The 19,269-nt window shown below is 35.8% G+C and overlaps 1 protein-coding gene across 1 annotated transcript; it reads right to left on the bottom strand.

Annotated features, from left to right (window-relative positions):
- Positions 1-4,838: 4,838 nt before the first annotated feature.
- On the bottom strand, positions 4,839-5,938 carry LOC105533351 (olfactory receptor 2D2). The gene is given in 2 exon segments (XM_011971779.1): positions 4,839-5,663; positions 5,666-5,938. Coding segments are annotated over 2 exon segments (948 nt in total). The 5' UTR covers positions 5,846-5,938; the 3' UTR covers positions 4,839-4,895.
- Positions 5,939-19,269: the final 13,331 nt, after the last annotated feature.

The following is a 19,269-nucleotide window of genomic DNA, read 5'->3' as shown; positions in this document are numbered from 1 at the left end:
ATAATTATCAAATTGCTCAAAACCAATGATAAAGAGAAAATGTCAAAAGTGGCCAGTGGGAGAGGCATTCTATGTATAGAGGTATAAAAATAAGAATAACATCAAATTTCTCATCGAAAACTACAGGTAAATGGAAATGAAGCAAGACTTTTATCGTATTTAAAAGAATAACAATTTTTCACCCTGAAATTCTACACTTGGAAAAATATCTTTCAGAAAGGAAGGCAAATAAAGATGTCTTCAGCCATACAAGATCTCAGAGATTTATCACCAGCAGAACCCACACTATGAGAAATATTGAAGAATGTCCTGTTGGCAGAAGGAAAAATGATACACAGACTGGGTGTGGTGGCTTATGCCTGTAAATCCCAGCACTTTGGGAGGCTAAGACAGGTAGATCATTTGAGGTCAGGAGTTCAAGACCAGCCTGTCCAACATGTTGAAACCCTGTCTCTACTAAAAATACAAAAATTAGCTGGGCATGGTGGCATACACGTGTAATCCCAGCTACTCCAGAGGCTGAGGCAGAAGAATTGCTTGAACCTTGAGGTGTAGGTTGCAGTGAGACAAGATGGCACCATTGCACTCCAGCCTGGGCAACAGGGAGATTCTCTCTCTCAATTTTAAAAAAAAAAAGGATGCCACAGGAAAATCTGGTATTTAAAGAAATGAAGGCCATAAAAATAGTAGTAATATAAGTAAATATATTGAAAAATTTACTTAGTATCCAAATCTTTTTTTTTTCTTTTTACCAGAAACAATATTATTTAACGATAAAAGAGTCAATTTACCAGGAAGATATGACAATTATAAGAGAGTAATAGAAAACAACATAACAATAGTAGGAGATTTCAATATCCCACTACACACACATACACACACACACACTCACATATACATTAAGTTCTGGGATACATGTGCAGAACGTGCAGGTTTGTTACATAGGTATACTCGTGCCATGGTGGTTTGCTGTGGCCATCAACCCCTCATCTACATTAGGTATTTCTCCTAATGCTATCCCTCGCCTAGACCCCCACCCCATGACAGGCCCCAGTGGGTGATGTTCCCCTCCCGGTGTCCATGTGTTCTCATTGTTCAACTCCCACTTATGAGTGAGAACATGCGGTGTTTGGTTTTCTGTTCCTGTGATAGTTTGCTGGGAATGATGGTTTCCAGCTTCATCCATGTCCCTGCAAAGGACATGAAGTCATCCTTTTTTATGGCTGCATAGTATTCTATGGTGTATATGTGCCACATTTTCTTTATCCAGTCTCTCATTGATGGGCATTTGGGTTGGTTCCAAGTCTTTGCTATTGTGAACAGTGCTGCAATAAACATACGTGTGCATGTGTCTTTATAGTAGAATAATTTATAATCCTTTGAGTATATACCTAGTAATGGTATTTCTGGGTCAAATGGTATTTCTGGTCAGATCCTTGAGGAATTGCCACAGTGTCTTCCACAATGGTTGAACACAACAGTTGAATGAGTGAGTTTACACTCCCAACAGTATGAAAGCATTCCTATTTCTCCACAGCCTCAAAACATCTGTTGTTTCCTGACTTTTTAATAATCATCATTATAACTGGTGTGAGATGGTATCTCATTGTGGTTTTGATTTGCACTTATCTAATGACCAGTGATGATGAGCTTTTTTTTTTCATGTGTCTGTTGGTTGCATAAATGTCTTCTTTTGAGAAGTGTCTGTTCATATCCTTTGCCCACTTTTTGTTTGCTTTTTCTTGAAAATTTGTTTAAGGTCCTTGTAGATTCTGGATATTAGACCTTTGTCAGACAGATAGATTGCAAAAATTTTCTCCCATTCTGTAGGTTGCCAGACAGACACTTTTCAAAAGAAGACATACAAGTGGCAAACAAGCATATGAAAAAATGCTCAACATCACTAATCATTAGAGAAATGCAAATCAAAACCACAATGAGATACCATCTCACACCAGTCAAAATGGCTACTATTAAAAAATCAAAACAAACAATTAACAACAAGAACAACAACAACAAAAAAAGCAGACGCTGGCAAAGTTGTAGGGAAAAGGGAACACTTTCCTGATGGGAATGTAAATTAGTTCAGCCACTGTGGAAAGCAGTTTGGTGATTTCTTGAATAACTTAAAACAGAACTACCATTCAACCCAACAATGCCATTACTGGGTATATACCCAGAGGAATATAAATCACTCTACCATAAAGATACGTGCATGGTTATGTTCATTGCAGCACTATTCACAACAGCAAAGATATGGAATCAACCTAAATGCCCATCAATAGCAGGAAATGTGGTATATATACACCATGGAATACTATACAACCATGAAAAAGACCAAGATAATGTCTTTTGCAGCAACATAGATGGAGCTAGAGGCTATTATCCTATCTTAACACAGGAACAGAAAACCAAATACTGTATGTTCTCACTTATACGTTGGAGCTAAATATTGAGTATACAAGGATACAAATAATAGAACAACAGATACTGTGGCCTACTGAAGAGTTGAGGGTGAGAGAAGGGTGAGTATAAAACAAACTGCCTATCAGGTACTATACTTATTACCTGGGTGATGAAATAATCTGTACACCAAACCCTCGTGACATGCAATTTACCTATATAATAAACCTGCACATATACCCCTGAAACTAAAAGTTAAACACACACACACACACACATACACACAGAATCATCAGTAACTCAAATATTACAGGTAAAAAGTTTCAGGTTGCCACACCTGTTAAAAAACTCCAGCAAGCTGAGCTTAAGGCAGAAAATAAGAAATCCATGAAAGGGTAGGGAAAGAACAAGCTATAATTATCAATCTATGTCGGGGGCAGGATTAGGAGCTACAGTAGCTATGTTTTCTGCTAATTATTTGCTTCTTTTGCTCTTCCTCTTTCAACTTTCTTACATGAATAATCATGACAGGAGCTATTCTTTTATGTATCAAGTAGAAGTGTGAACTACTTGATATCATGCTGCTATGATAAAGTTCTTAATGGAACTTCATGTGTTCCCTGTATTAGGAATATGAATTAATCACTGAAAGAAGAAGGGGATGCTGAGGGCAAAAGGGGTTCACCAGTTGACCTTTCCAGATCTACCTTCTATCCTTTTTAGCTTGCTATGTGCTTCAGAATGTTTGATGTCTTCTATGGATTATACCAAAAGGCTCATTGTTCCCTGGCTTCTAATTGGAATACAATAGCAGGGGATCGGAAGGTGGGTGGAAAATGGGCTTGAGAAATATTTCTTCCCATGGCTTCCTTGCCTTCATATAGCCTAAGTCCACAGTTCCTATCTTGTGCCCTTACTATATCACTACCCTCTCCAGGTTCTAGTTCCCTCCTCTTGGTCATTCAGGCTTAGTATTAGTATACAACTTCTCACTCTTGCCATATGTCACTATTCTTGGAATATTTCACTATTTCTTGCTGGTTTCCACAACTCCTGTATTCATCTTTATGAAGATGTATCCTGATAAATATGATCCTTATGTTTCTAAAAGAGTGTGAGAAGGACAGCAGAGCTCATATATTCTGCTTCATTGTACCCATGCTCTTCATTAACCATGTTAAGCACACATACAGGTACACATGCTAACACACGTGTAGCAACTAGCTCATAGTAAGTGATTCAGTAATACCTGTTAATTTATTGATCATTTGATGATGCAGAGAGATTCAGAAGTACCAAAAGATAAAGGACTTGGAGTAAGATCCGAAATAGACAGGTGATAATACACAGCATTATTAAAAAGTTAGATTTTACAAGGCTTATAAAATGTGTGGGTTTATTGGGGGATTTCTTAACCCTTAGGTGTCAAAGGACCAACCAGAAGGAAGCGTATCTCCTTCCGATTGCTGCATGAATTATTATCCTTCTCCTTCTATGAAAGAAACGTGGGATAAAGGATAGAGGGTGTGTCTATGGATAAGGCCCAAGAATAAGAATCTTACTATTTATTTATTAATTTTTATTTTACAATTGACATGACAATTATACATAGTTTGGGAATACAGTGTGATGTTTCAATGCATGGAAACATTGTATAGTAATCAAATCAGGGTAATTACCATATCCATCACTTTAAGTCTTACCATATTTTAGTTTCACAAAGAAGAGGGCTACCTAGCAAGACTTCTTTAATAATATAATTTTATTTTATCCAATATATCAAAATATTATTTTATTGTCACACCATCCATATAAAATTATTAATGACATGGTTTATATTCTATTTTCATATTGGTGTGAAAATTTGAGATCTAATGTGCATTTTTTTTCTTCTTTTCAACTTTTATTTTAAAGGCGGGGGTATACATGCAGGTTTGTTACAGAGGTATATTGCGTGATGCTGAGATTTGGAGTACAAATGAATCCATTACCCAGGTAGTGAGTAGGTAATAGGTAGTTTTTTTAACCCTTCCCCCTCCCTCCCATAATCTAGTAGTCCCCAGTGTCTATTGTTCCCACCTTTGTCTTCATATGTACCCAACGTTTAGTTCCTACTTATGAGTGAGAACATGAAGTATTTGGTTTTCTGTTTTTGTACTAGTTCACTTAGGATAATGGTTTCAAGCCACATCTATGTTTCTGTGAATGACATGATTTCATTCTATTTCATGACTGCATAGTATTCCAAGGTATATATGTACTTTTGTTTTCAGAGCAGGAGTGAAAGTTTATTAAAAAGCTTTAGAACAGTAAGGAAGGAAAAGGAAAGGAGAAAAAAGAAGGAAAGTATAACTTGGAAGGGGGCCGAGTGGGCGACTTGAGAAACCAAGTGTGCCAATGTACACTTTAAAAATCCAATCCACCTGGGTTGATTCCATGTCTTCCCAGCAAGTCTTTGAATTAGGAAGCCAAAAGGGTCTCTGAGCTCATTGTCAGTGTGAGATTCCAAGCCTGCATGGGAAATTCCTTGTGGTTAATTTCCTCAGAGCTCCCTTCACATCCTTGTTTCTCAGGCTGTAGATGAGGGGATTAAGCATGGGAGTCACCATTGCATAGAAAACGGACACCAATTTTTCCTGCTGTTCGGAAGACTTGGGTGTCATGTAAGTGATAATTGCTGATCCATAAAAAAGTATGACCACCATGAGGTGGGAGCCACAGGTAGAAAACGCCTTGAGACTCCCCACAGTTGACTTCATCTTGACCGCAGTTACTATGATATGGCCATAGGATACCAGAATCAGAAAAATGGGTATGAGGAGAATCACAACCCCCATAAGAAAAATGGCCATCTCCGATGTGTGGGTGTCTGTGGATGCCAAGATCAATAGTGCAGGGGCTTCACAAAAGAAATGAGCAATGTTGTTACTGCCTCGGTAGGGTAGCCTCAGTGTGAAGGTGGTGTCTACCACAGACACCAGAATGCCACTGGTCCATGATCCTGTTGCCAGCTGGACACACACTTTCCAGGTCATGATGCTAGGGTAATGCAGAGGATTGCAGATTGCCACATAGCGATCACAGGACATCACTGCCAGAAGGGCACACCGTGTACAACCAAAAATGAGGAAAAAGAGAAGTTGAGCTGTGCAACGTGTGAATGAAATGAACTTCTTCCTGGAAAGCAGGTGCACTAGTGTCTGAGGAACTATGTTGGTAGAGAAACAGAGGTCAGCCAGAGACAAGTTGCAGAGAAAAAAAAATACATGGGTGTGTGAAGTCGGGAGTCAACAGGAACAAGGGACATAAGAAGCAGATTTCCAAGCAGAGTGACCAGGTAGACACCCAAGAATAAGATCAATAGCAGCTGCTGGGTGTATGGCCCATCAGAGAGTCCCAGAAGAAGGAATTCTGTCACTTGTGTCTGATTTATCTGTCTCATAGTTTGTTGTCCTTTTCCGTAAGAAGTCACTATGTGCTAACCATAGACATGCAGACCTCTAAAATTATATAATTCAGAGGTGAAGGCTTAGGAATTGCCCCAATTGCTACTGAAAATTTCAAGAACCCCCTCCATAAGAGGATCATGTTTCTTTCATTGGAACATTTTCAATGTTGTAAAACAAACTTTAAAAGATGTTGCATTCATTGTTGGTGTCATCTGGCAAGACTAGGGTAGACTTTTAAAATTATTTTTCTTACTCCGAATAACAGACTTTTAACAGTACAATATTAAATACAGACTAAATTCATCTATAAAGTCATGCCATTTAATTTCTGTTTGTTCTTAACTAAAACCCCTGAGTCTTAAGTGCTCTTATCACATCTCCTCTTCCCCACTTATGATTATATAGATTTCTGTTGTATTTTACCTGAAAGGACAGACACGAGGGTATAAGAAATCAGAAAGAGCCAAAGTCCTGGTATGTTTTATTTAAGAAACTAACCTGTTTTGTAGGAGCTGGGAAACCAAAGGGTAACTCAGGTTACCTTTGGGAATCCTATCTGAAGCCTCAGCTTGAGTTCTGTTCAGTCTCAACTGTGAATGAACTTCCAATATAACAAACACACCATCAAAACAGAATTTTCATTTTAAGCCACCAGCGTGGCTAGTTTCATACTCGGCCCAAACAGCACTACTCCCCAGCTCTCTCTGCTAAAAATTATATGCATTATCTATCCACTACCCCCCAAAATTAAAAGTTCCTTTGAAAATAGTTTCCATGTCTTTTCACCTCTGTGCCTTTTATAAGACATAGCAAAGAACTTCATTCCATAAATGACCATTAATTCATTAAATAAATAGTAATTTGATCACATAGTTAAGCAGAGTTGTTTAGAAGGTTTGCCAATATCCCTAGAGAGATTTAAAATAATTTGGAAATAATAATACAATTTTGTGGAGCTGTTCCAAAAAAAAAGGGAAATAAATTTACTTTAAAGTATAAAGTTTAAGATCCTATGTATGGGTTGGGCTATCAATCCTTTAACTGTCTGGTGAAAGTATCTCAGAATAATGTTTTAAATGCATCACATAAAATGTATAGGATTACCAAGGAAACCAGTTATATCAAAATATAGTTATCGAAATAATTTTAGAAAACAGATTTGTAAACAGCAATATATGTGCTTCTTTATTAATACACTAAAGTTTTGAAATGTAGTGGTGGGTCTAACAACCATCTTCATTTCAAAATAATGATGAGCTTAAATATTTGGAGATCTCTTTAACAACTGCAATACAATATAAAAATTATTATAATTACTACTGCTGACAAAGTCATGGATACTTCCAATATTGGTGTGGGTTGGTTACTTGCATTCAAATTGGAAGGAAACATCAACTTTCAGTTAGGGGAAAATAAAAATAAAAAAGTAACATTTTACTCCAAGTTGAAGAACTCCCTTGGGTTACAGGAATCCCCAGGAGTTTTCTTTAAAAAAAAAAAAAAAAGACATAATTACACCCTACATAATCTCGTAACAGAGTCTCAGCATCTGGGTTGGTCTGTGAGTCAAAGAAATGAAAGATTTCAATTCATAATTGGTCTTCAGACTAAAGTTGGAATTTGGCATTGGGAGGAAGGTCCCTTTGTACTTCCACTTAACTGTTTGGTGCTTTAGGTTTTTAGCATTGCTCCTTGCTCACTTTGTAGGCAGAAGGCCTTAAGCAAACAGTTTAGTCCAACATGCATCACCTATATGATAAAATCCAATTTATAACCCTTCCACCTTTACCTACTACTGGTTAGCCATGGACTCTACACTACTTTCCTCACTTCTTGGGATTTCTCCTACAACATCTTTTCTCCAGACAGGAATTTAGTTGTCCTGGGCCAAAGTTACCACTAACAACCAATCTGGGAAATGTGTGGCCTAATGTCGCTTCTCTTCTCCACTTTTATTTTAACACCAGAGGAAGAATCCTGAAAACAATTTCACCTTACTGTTTTACTTTACAATGTACTGATTAGTTAATTATTTAAAAGATTCTTTTTTTAACTCAAAATATACATTTTCTTTATTCTTTATGTTATTCTCCTCTTTTACACATCTAGGAAAATCTGTCAAAACAAAAACAGTCTCATATCTAATCATATAAACGTAATGGTTACACAATATTACTGTTATATCAGGTAGATGGAAGTGTGGATGTTGATTCAATTGTAAAATAAAAACCAGTACCACCAAACTCTAAAATCTTTGAAAGGATAAAAGCCTCTTACCTAATCCCTAAGAGGAACTCAATATTCCTTCTCAGTTTTGAAGATAAGTCACTTAATTTTAACATTTTGTTTGTTTAATTGTATTTTAAATATACACCAAATATACATTTTTCAGAACAAAAGAAAAAAATTGATAAATTGGACATCATCAAAATGAAAAATGTTTGTGTTTCAAAAGACATCATTAAGGGTAGTGAAAAGACAACCCACAGAGTGGTAGAAAAATTTTGCAAATTATATATCTGATAAGGGACTTATATTTAGAATATATACGAAACATAACTTGGTAATAAAAAGGCCAATAATATAATTAATAACTGGGCAAAGAATCTAAATAGACATTGTTTCCAGAGGAGGTATGCAAATAGCCAGTAGGCACATGAAAATATGCTGAATGTCATTAGCCATAAAGGAAATGCAAACCAAAACCACAATAGCATACAACTTTTCACCTACTAGGATCGCTAGCAGGTTACCATATGAATCAGCCATCCCACCAGTAGGTATATACCCAAGAGAACTGAAAGCATATGTTGCACACAAAAACTTATACATTAATGTTTATGGCAACATTATTCATATAGTCAGAAAGTACAGTGATCCAAAGACAAAAAGTGAAATGTCTTTGAATGTATAAAGAAAAGGTGATATATCAGCTGGGCGCGGTGGCTCATGCCTGTAATCCCAGTACATTGACAGACTGAGGCAGGTGGATCACTTAAGGTCAGGAGTTCGAGGCCAGCCTGGTCAATATGGTGAAACCCTGTCTCTACTAAAAATACAAAAATTAGCTGGGCATCATGGCGCATGCCTATAGTCCCAACTAGTTGGGAGGCTGAGACGGGAGAATCATTTGAACAGGGTAGGCAGAGGTTGTAGTAAGCTGAGATCACACCACTGCACTTCAGCCTATATGACAGAGAGAGACCCCATCTCAAAAGAATAAAGGTGATATATCCATATAAAGGATTGAACATGGTACAACATGAATAAACCTTAAAAATGTTATGGTAAGTGAAAAAAGTAGTCACAAAGGATGACATATTGCATGATTCCATTTATATTAAATGTCAAGAACAGGCAAATCTACAGAGAAAGAAAGTAGATTGGTTGTTGCCTAGGGCTAGGGGTATAGGAGGACTGGATGATGGTGACTAAGGAATGCATGATTTCTTTTTGGAGTGATGAAAAAGTTCTAAAATTGACTGTGGTGATGGTTGCACAACTTTGTGAATATTCTAAAAGCCATTGAATTATACACTTTAAATGGTAAGTTGTGTGGTATGTCCAACATGCATCACCCAAATGTATGGTAATAGTAAATCTCTTTCCAAACACCCTCGAGCCTGCTACCCTTTCCATTAGTAACCATAGATCACAAGTTGTATACATCTTTCCAGATGTCTATTAATTCAAATATGCATGTGTGTATGTACACGAGTATGTACACTTTTGTAATTAACATATGATTTAGTGACTTAATTTTCCCAACAATCGCTATTATCTTGGAGATACTTCTTGACTGATATATATAGCTATACCTATGTCTTGCTTTATATTCCACATTATAGTTAATTGATTATAGTTGATTGCATTATATTCCACGCTATAGTTAAACCAAAACTTAGTTAACTATTCTCTTATTGATGAACAATAATATTGGGGCCAATTTATGCTACCACAAACAATTATGTTATGAACATTCCTACACATATATTATTTTTCACTGCTACCAATATATCTGTAAGGTAAACAACCAACATTCAAATTGCCAGATACGAGCTTTATCCAAGACAGAAGACATAAGGGTAGGCATATCTTTACTTTTGATAGATGCTGCCAATATCTAAAAACTGTAGTGCCTAGCAGTTATAGAAGTGCCTATCTTTATTTCAAGGGAAATCAACTCATTCAATAACTGATAAATAAAACATAATTATGAACAATTACATTTCTGCTTGATGATTACTTATGACCCCACACTGAATATAGATGAATTCCGCCCTCCCTTATCTATCTGCAGGCAATCTTTCCAGTCTTATCCCATACCAACTAACTTGCAAACACTGCATTTTTACACGCCACAGTTTTTTGCTCAGCATGGTCCCTCTACTCAGAGACATGCCCACTAAATCAAGGTATCATTACTTTCCTTGGGCACTCATCATACTTTGAATATTCAATCAATCTTATTTTTTGAGTACATACTGTATACCAAGCATATGCTAAAGACTGGGGATACAGACTGAAAACCCAGTTCCTAACACTAAAGAATTCCGGTGGGGGGGGAGGGGGCAAATTGTTTCATCCCCAGTGCCTAGAGTGGTTCTTGGAATATCACAGACAATATTGGTTTAAGTAATCTATATAATCTATCACATCAATTTAATAAAGAATTGCTTCTAAAGAGAAAAATAATGTATTATCAAAACAGCTGCTATAAAAATAAATTTTAAGAATATAAGTAACTTAAACATTGCTACCTTTTTGAATTTCCATCCATCTGATGGCAGGTACTACCTGGTTAGTTCTTAGAGGCTCCAGGATTTAGTTCAGCTCAGGATCTTTAGACTCAGTCCTCTTTCTGCCACAATTTTCACTCTTAGAGTAGAATTTTATTTGTTTAGAAATTGATTACAACTGTATCAATAATGTGTCTAAATCTCAAGGAAAATTAAATGATAGACAAATAATCTTTCTCAGTTTTGACAAAAGAAGATATTGAGCATAAAACTAAGCATCTTTCACAAAATTTAAAGTGACGACTACAGTCAGTGGTTAATTTAATGAAAGTGAAGCTACAGGATATCGCTATGATTTCTATCCCTTCTTCATCTGGCTTCTAACCATAACCAGATGAATTTTTTAAGATTCTGCCTAGGAACAATATACTCCAGAAACAATTCCACAAACTTTCCCTATTCCTACCCCCAATACACATGGACATAAACACACCAATACACACACTCATAAACAACTAGTCTATCTTAGATGCACAAGTATACCTATAGCATCTTGTACTTACCTCCTTCACAGCTCTTAACAAATTATATTAAAATTATTTGCCTTTTTCTGTGACTGTAAGATAGTCAAGGGCAGCGATCACATCTGAATCAGCTTTATTCACAGAAAATAAGAGCAGTCATGGTATAAGTATCCAACACATGTTTCTTGAACTGATTTGACCTAAGTCAAAGTAGCAAGAGAGACAGAGAGGGGAATGTAAGGAAGAGATGAGTGTGATTTATGACTTGCCAGATGCTAGGAGTTTTCACTGACCCTGGGATTATGCACTAGAAGGCAGTACCTCAATCTCTTCTGATTTTTCTTTAAAAATGTTATTCTCCCATGTAAATGTAGAGGACAAAATGTTCTTCCAGGTGACATTGAATCCCAGGTTCAAGAAACTCCTATAAGAAGATCATGTTCACGTCAACCTTTCTGTCATTTCATTTTACCTTTTTTCTAGATTTAACATAAATGTGTGAGTTCATTTCTATAAAAATAAAATATGCCACTGGATATGGAAAAGGAAGACAGGGTCACAGAAAAATGCATTATCTAACCTGATGTGAATTTTAGGAAGAGGAGACTGAGTGAACCCCTAAGGAACCAAGAGAAAACTACTAAATTTCTCTTCTGATTCCAAGATCCTTCATACTTAAATCCTCTATTCCTCATCATTCATACCTATTTACTTTCTTCCAAATCAAGTTCAACAAGGCATGAGCACACTACCCAAAGGAACAATACTGACTCCATGAAAGTTCTGCTTTTATCTGCACGAGGTGAGCGTTAGGATTCTTCTTCTCGGGTAATTTCACATTGTAATTGTGGTTTGATAAGGTAGATCCACTATGTTAAATCTTGTTAAATCTATTACAGTAGATTTCGCTCTATGAATCAGATTATTTGGATTAAACTAGTTGAATTTTAAAAACCAAATCTATGACAATGTTAAAACCAATTCACTCCCAATATATCTCCGGTTATCCCTTCTTTGTTCATCTCATGCCTTATCTTCTCCTCCTTCTAATAGTCTTACCAATATTTTGTCATATGATGGAGAAAAAAAGATCAGATTGGCATATGAAAGCCAATAAAGACACTCCACTAGTGATGGGAAAGTGCTTCAGGTGCACTGGTGGCAGCATGGGCATAGCACAGACAACAGGGATTTTTTTCATAAAGGCAAAGGGCTCAGTGGAATCTCCAAAGTTAAGAACAAGGCAGGAAGAATCCCCACATCTCCCATGTCCTTCTGCTCCATCCAAAGGTTTTAACATGGACTTCATGGTATATTGTGCAACAATAGTTTAATCTAAATGAGATGAACAGCAGGGATACTAGAAGCAGTCTCTGGAGCAAGTGAAGTGCTCAGGAGAATTCTGAATCATTAGGGGGAATCTTGAGCTGTACTTCCTCTCAGAAGGTTCCCAGATGGTTAGAAGGAAGGCAGAAAATAACACGCAGTTAGCAGTCACATCTCTGTTAACAGGTCCCATCATGAATTCTTACATGTTTTCTCTTTGGGGAAGCATTGTATTGTTGCAAGTAAGTATTTGGTTTCTGGAGGAAAAAATACTAGGTTGCAACTTAAGTCTACTTCATACGCCTATAATTTTGAGAAAGTTCATCATTTGTAGAGTATGAATGTGACGTGACTTAGATAATGATAATTAGATGAATGTGATTAACATAATGTATTCATGTAATAAGAGCTCAATAAATACTATCTCTAACTATTATAACCAGGGCTAGGGGATGGAGATTATAAATAGGTATCTGAGTTTTGGCAGATATCATATTTTGACATTGTTCAGGAAATCTATTGTACATAAATGAATCCTAAACTGCCCAGAAAGATGAGAGGCTGAAAAACCTTCAAGTACTCTGATTAGCTTTTTAAAATTCCTCCAAAGAGTACTTGAAGCTGGGTTGGGCATGAGTGGAGGCAGTGGAGATCAGGGTCTGAAAAGAAGAGAGCCTCTGGCAGAAACCCCACTCTTTCAGTTGCAGCTCCTGAGTGACTAACCTAAGACAAAACGCCAACTGAACATGGACCAGCTCCCACAAAACATGACTGAATAGAATATTCTATCAGGTAAAGTTTGTCGATTGGATGGTTAAAAATCTTCATATCTTTACTGATTTTTCTGTCCATTCATTTTTAAAGTTACTAAGGAAAGTTCATCAAAATACATGTGTAAATTTTATATTTGGTAAACTTTTGTTATTTTATAATTTTGTATTTTAAAATAATTTTAAATTTTCAGAGAAGTTAAAATAGTACAAAGACTCTCATACCTCCCTTACTGAGATTCTCCCATTATTATTTTGTCACATTTTCTTTATCATTTGTCTGTATTTACATACATATTATTTTAAGAACATGACAGTAAGAGATTGGTGTGATGCCCAGAATATAATGAACTACTAAAAATGAATAATAAAAGTTGGAAATTTCCAGTTTTTTAAAATGGGCAGAAGACTTGAACAAGCACTTTCAATACAGGAAATAAAAATAACTAATAAGAACATGAAAAGGTACACAACATAATTAGCCCCCAGGGCACATAAACTAAAACCATAATGAAATTCCACTAATCCTAATCAAAAATGATAAAATGACTGAGGATGTGGAGCAATTTACATTGCTTATGGGAGCATAAATTCATAGAGTCAATTTTAAAATTCCATTTGGAAGTATCTGAATACAGAGCTAAACATGCCTTCTCTATGACTCAGTAATTCCACTCCTGAACATATACCTAATAGAGATGAATGTTTATATTCACCAACAATGTATACAAAGATGTTTATAACAGCTGTATTCATAATATCTTACACTGGAAACTATAAATTTATATGGGCAATAGAAAAGATAAATTTTGGTACAGTCATGCAGTGGAATACTATCAAATAGTTTAAATAAATGAACTACTGCAACAAATAACCATATAGATGAATCTCACACAGTGATGTTTTAGTAAAGAAGCCAGGCACACAAAGAAGTATACACTGTATGACTCCAGTTATTTGAAGCTCAAGAACAGGCAAAACTAACTTATATTTTTAGAATTCCAAATAATGGTTACCTTTGAGGGAGTGATGACTTAGAGTTAACTGGGAGTCTTTTGTTGTGCTGTGAGTGTTCTACATTCTGATTTATGTAATAGTTACATACATTACATATGTTAACAGTTCTTGAGCTATACTTAAGACTGGTGCATATTATTTTATATAAGTAATACCTCATTAAAAAACAGAGTAAAGAGAAAAACGGAGTTAAACATTTAATTCAAGTTGCTGGGGGTTGGGGTTGGGGAAAATATAGCAGAGTAAATTCAAAGGCACAATCAGGGAAATAATAAATATAAAAGGATAAATAAACCAAATAGATAACAAAATAAAAATAAGATTAACAACATCTCAAACTTGTTCTTTGTGAAGATTACTAAGTCAAAAGTCTGTCAAATCACTTTTAAAAGTGAAAATAGTGAAGTAGGGGACTCCAATGGGTTATCATTCCTCCAAAGAAATGCCAAAAAAGGAAAAGGCCATTAAAAATACTATCAGAGGCCGGGCGCGGTGGCTCAAGCCTGTAATCCCAGCACTTTGGGAGGCCGAGACGGGCGGATCACGAAGTCAGGAGATCGAGACCATCCTGGCTAACCCGGTGAAACCCCGTATCTACTAAAAAAAAAAAAATACAAAAAACCAGCCGGGCGAGGTGGCGGGCGCCTGTAGTCCCAGCTACTCGGGAGGCTGAGGCAGGAGAATGGCGTAAACCCGGGAGGCGGAGCTTGCAGTGAGCTGAGATCCGGCCACTGCACTCCAGCCCGGGAGATAGAGCAAGACTCCGCCTCAAAAAAAAAAAAAAAAAAAAAAAAAATACTATCAGAATAAACATCTGAATTCTGGAAAACAGTCAAATGTTTATAGCAATCAACTTAGTATTTAATTAAGAAAAAGACAGCTGAAACCAAGTAGGAGAGCTTTGTGTTATAAGAAACACACAAAATAATAACAATGTTAGGGACCAAACTTATTGGCAGATCACCTGAGGTCAGGGATTCAAGACCAGCCTGGGTAACATGGTGAACCCCATCTCTACTAAAAATACAAAAATTAGCTGCTCATGGTGGCATTCACCCGTAATCCCAGCTACTTGGGAGGCTGAGGCAGGAGAATCACTTGAACCCAGGAGGCAGAGGTTGCAATGAGCTGAGATTGCACCACTGCACTCCAGCCTGGGTGACAGAGTGAGATTCTGTCTCAAAAAAATAAATAAATAAATAAAAATAAAAATAAAATGCATAATAAAAGTGAAATGAAGATTTTGTTAATTTCTCAAGTAAGACAAATCAAACTTGCCTTTCTTGCAGACTATGTGGAATAACGTTTTTCTCTTATAATACATTATTTTAGGATAAAAACAAAAGCCACCATTTTTAGTTGAAATAATTTTTAAAAGGAGAAAACACACAAAAAAATAGAGTATTTAAAAATAACTACAGAGAAGATTTCATTAAGTGAAAGCCTATTACAAACAACTATATGGCAATAAATTTTAAAATACAGGAAGTAAGTAAATTCACAGAAAGATATAAAATGCAAAATAATGTACAAAATAATTGATACAACTGAATGATAACTTGAAATGACAAATATCACTGAAAATAAAACTGCAAAGACCTCCCCTAATATAGTCCAGGTCTGAGTAGTTTTATAATTGAGTTCTACCAGACTTTCATGAAACAGTTCATTACTTTCTTTATGTTATTTTCCCTAAAAAGTAGGAAAAAGGAGTTAATTCTTCCTGTCTTATTTGACAAGGCACATGTAATCTTGAGTAGTACAAAACTACATAATAGTGTCAATAAGTAAAGTAAAATATAGATTCATTTTACTTATGAATAAGTACAAAAACCTTAACTAAAATTAGAGCTAATTGAATCTACACTTTTTAAAAAAAATAAAACACTATGATAAAATATGGTTTATGTCTCGGATTCAAATATATCTCAATATCAGAAACCCTACAAAGAAATTCATGAATTATACTGAAGGGTGAAAGTCAGATAATAATCTAAGTGATGTAGGAAAGACATTTGCTAAAACATAAACACTCATTTATTATTATTATTATTTTGAGACGGAGTCTTGCTCTGTCACCCAGGCTGGAGTGCAGTGGCTTGATCCTGGCTCATTGCAAGCTCCGCCTCCCTGGTTCATGCCATTCTCCTGCCTCAGCCTCCCGAGTAGCTGGGACTACAGGCGCCTGTCACCACACCCGGCTAATTTTTTGTATTTTTTTTAGTAGAGATGGGGTTTCGCTGTGTTAGCCAGGATGGTATCAATCTCCTGCCCTCGTGATCCAACCACCTTGGCCTCCCAAAGTGCTGGGATTACAGGCGTGAGCCACCACGCCCGGCCTCATTTATTTTTATTCTTTGTAAATTAAGAATATAACAAAAATAGCTTATCTGGGTTGGCTATACATGAAAACCTCATAACACGTCATATTTAATAAAAAAAATTATAGGTGTGGTCTCTAAGATTAGGAGTAACAATTATACTGCTATCACCATTACTCTTTAGTATAGTACTGACATCATTAAAAACATCATGAAAAAAGAAAAAGATTTAAGAAGTGTAAGAAGAGAATAAACTGTATTACATACAATCATATGATTATCGAACTAGAAGAAAGAAAAACAAAAAACATACATGAGAAAATGTTAGAAGTAATAAGAAAGATTTGTAAGTTTCCTAGATAGGAGCTCAATTTAAAAAAAATAGCAAATTTCTCTACTAGCAATGACCAGTTAGAAAATATAATGTTTAAAATAGGGTACAATTCACAACAGCAACAAAAAATACAAAGTATGTAGAAATCATTTAAGAATACACAAAACCTGCAGTGTTTGGTTTTCTGTTCTTGTGTTAGTTTGCTGAGAATGATGGGTTCCAGCTTCATCCACGTCCCTGCGATCAATGAGAACACATGGACACAGGGAGGGGAACATCACACACCAGGGTCTGTTGGGGTTGGGGGCCTAGGGGAGGGATAGCATTAGAAGAAATACCTAATGTAGGTGACAGGATGATGGGTACAGCAAACCACCATGGCACATGTATACCTATGTAACAAAACTGCACGTTCTACACATGTACCCCAGAACATATACATACATATATATATATATATAAAATATTAGATAAATACCCCCCAAAATATACAAAACCTCCTTGGGAAAAAATAGTTGTAGTAAAGAACATAGAAGGTAATTTGAGTAATAAAGAGATATTTCCTCTCTCGGATCAGATGATGTAATATTGTGCATATATTATTTCTCCCCAAATTGACCTATTAACTTAGTGCAATATCAATTACAATTCCAGTTGGATTTTTTTAGTAGCTCAATATATTTACTTTCAATTTTATGTGGAGAAATAACAATCCACAATTAGTTACTAACAATATTAAGAAGAGTGGTGTAGGATTTTCTACCAGATACTGAAGATAAGTCATTGAGCCAAAAAATAAAAGCCAGGTGGCACTGTTGCAAAAAATAAAAGACTAATAAACAAATAGAAGAGAATGAAGACCTCACAGATAGACCCATGTGGAAATCGAATATACAATGAAGTTAAGTCCAAAAATCATCAGAGAAGGGAAAATAGTTTACTAAGTAATGTTAGTAAAGTGGGTTTACTACATAGATAAAAATAAAGCTGGACTCCTACCTAACATGATAGAAGGTAAACTCTAAATGAATTAAATATCTAAAAGTTACAGGAGAACAATGGCACAATTGAATAAAACATAGAACATCTCTCTGACCTAGAGTGAGGAGCTTCTAAAGCACAAACCATAATAAAAATTTTGATAAATTTGGTTTCATAAAAATCTGGTATTTGTCTTCAATGAAGGACATCATAGACAAAACTAAAAGATGAGAGAATCGATGAGATATTTGCACTGTTTAAAACCAAAAAGAAATAAAAATCTAATATCAGGAATTCACAATAAACTTCTAAAAACCAACAAAAGAGGAAGAAATCTCCAAAAGAAAAAAAGAGCAGAGGTAATAAAAAGGGTATTTATTAAAAAGTAACTTCATTGAGCTACAAGAATATAAAGCAATACTCAAATTCATTAGTAATCAAAGGTATGCAAATGAGAGCAACAAAGACATATCTAATAGGCATGCAGATATTCAGAAGTCAAATACTGTAAAGTGTTGATAAAAAAGTAGAATATAACACTCATTTACAGTTGGGAAAGATGTAGAGAAGTGCAGCCCCCCGGGAAGGAATCTGGCAATTACTTGGTCACCTTATACTTGCTTATTCTGTTATAGTCACTATTGTTAAAGATAGAACCCAAAACATTGGTTGCAGATATATGTGTACACTCCTGAAATGTTTAGTGTTCTGTTGTTTGTGTTGCGGAGGTGTTGTGTAATTTGGATATTACTTTACTCACCGGGAGAGAAGATGAATGAAAGTGTGACAGATGTATACCAAAGAAGATCCCACAGCAGTTAGAAAGAGATTACATACACACATGGAACTTGAATGATCTTTTTAAAGACAGAGGTAGGTGGAAAAGTGAGAAACAAAGAGGCATATAGCAAAATATCATTTATGTAAATTAAGAATACAGGCACAAAAATGTCATTTTTCAAAAACAAAATAAAAGTATTGCATACCTTAGAATGGTTACAGGGTGAGCGGGAATCAAGTTTGGGTATAAATTAAGCAAAAAAACCCAGTAAATAAATAAATAACAAGAGAGGGGCTTTGAAATGACTTTGAATGCACAGCAATGTGTCATATACTGAGGAATATTATTCACTCATTCCTCTGCATCTGATAATCAAACAAATAACAACAACAACAACAAAGAAGATAATTAAGATTGCATGGTATTTGTATGGAAATACAAAGTCAGAAAAGGAACAGACTACAGGAAACAAAAACAGACTGAATCCAGCAGAAGTTTAGTATCTTGTATAAAACACATTTAAGATCACTGGGACATACAAGAACAGAAAACCAAACACCGCATGTTCTCACTCATAGGTGGGAACTGAACAATGAGATCACTTGGACTCGGGAAGGGGAACAT

The sequence above is a fragment of the Mandrillus leucophaeus genome, unplaced genomic scaffold (genome assembly GCF_000951045.1).
Source record: "Mandrillus leucophaeus isolate KB7577 unplaced genomic scaffold, Mleu.le_1.0 Scaffold1246, whole genome shotgun sequence".
Lineage (NCBI taxonomy): Eukaryota > Metazoa > Chordata > Mammalia > Primates > Cercopithecidae > Mandrillus > Mandrillus leucophaeus.
Note: the sequence above shows the minus strand (reverse complement) of the source record. Positions and strands in the feature narration are given on the sequence as shown.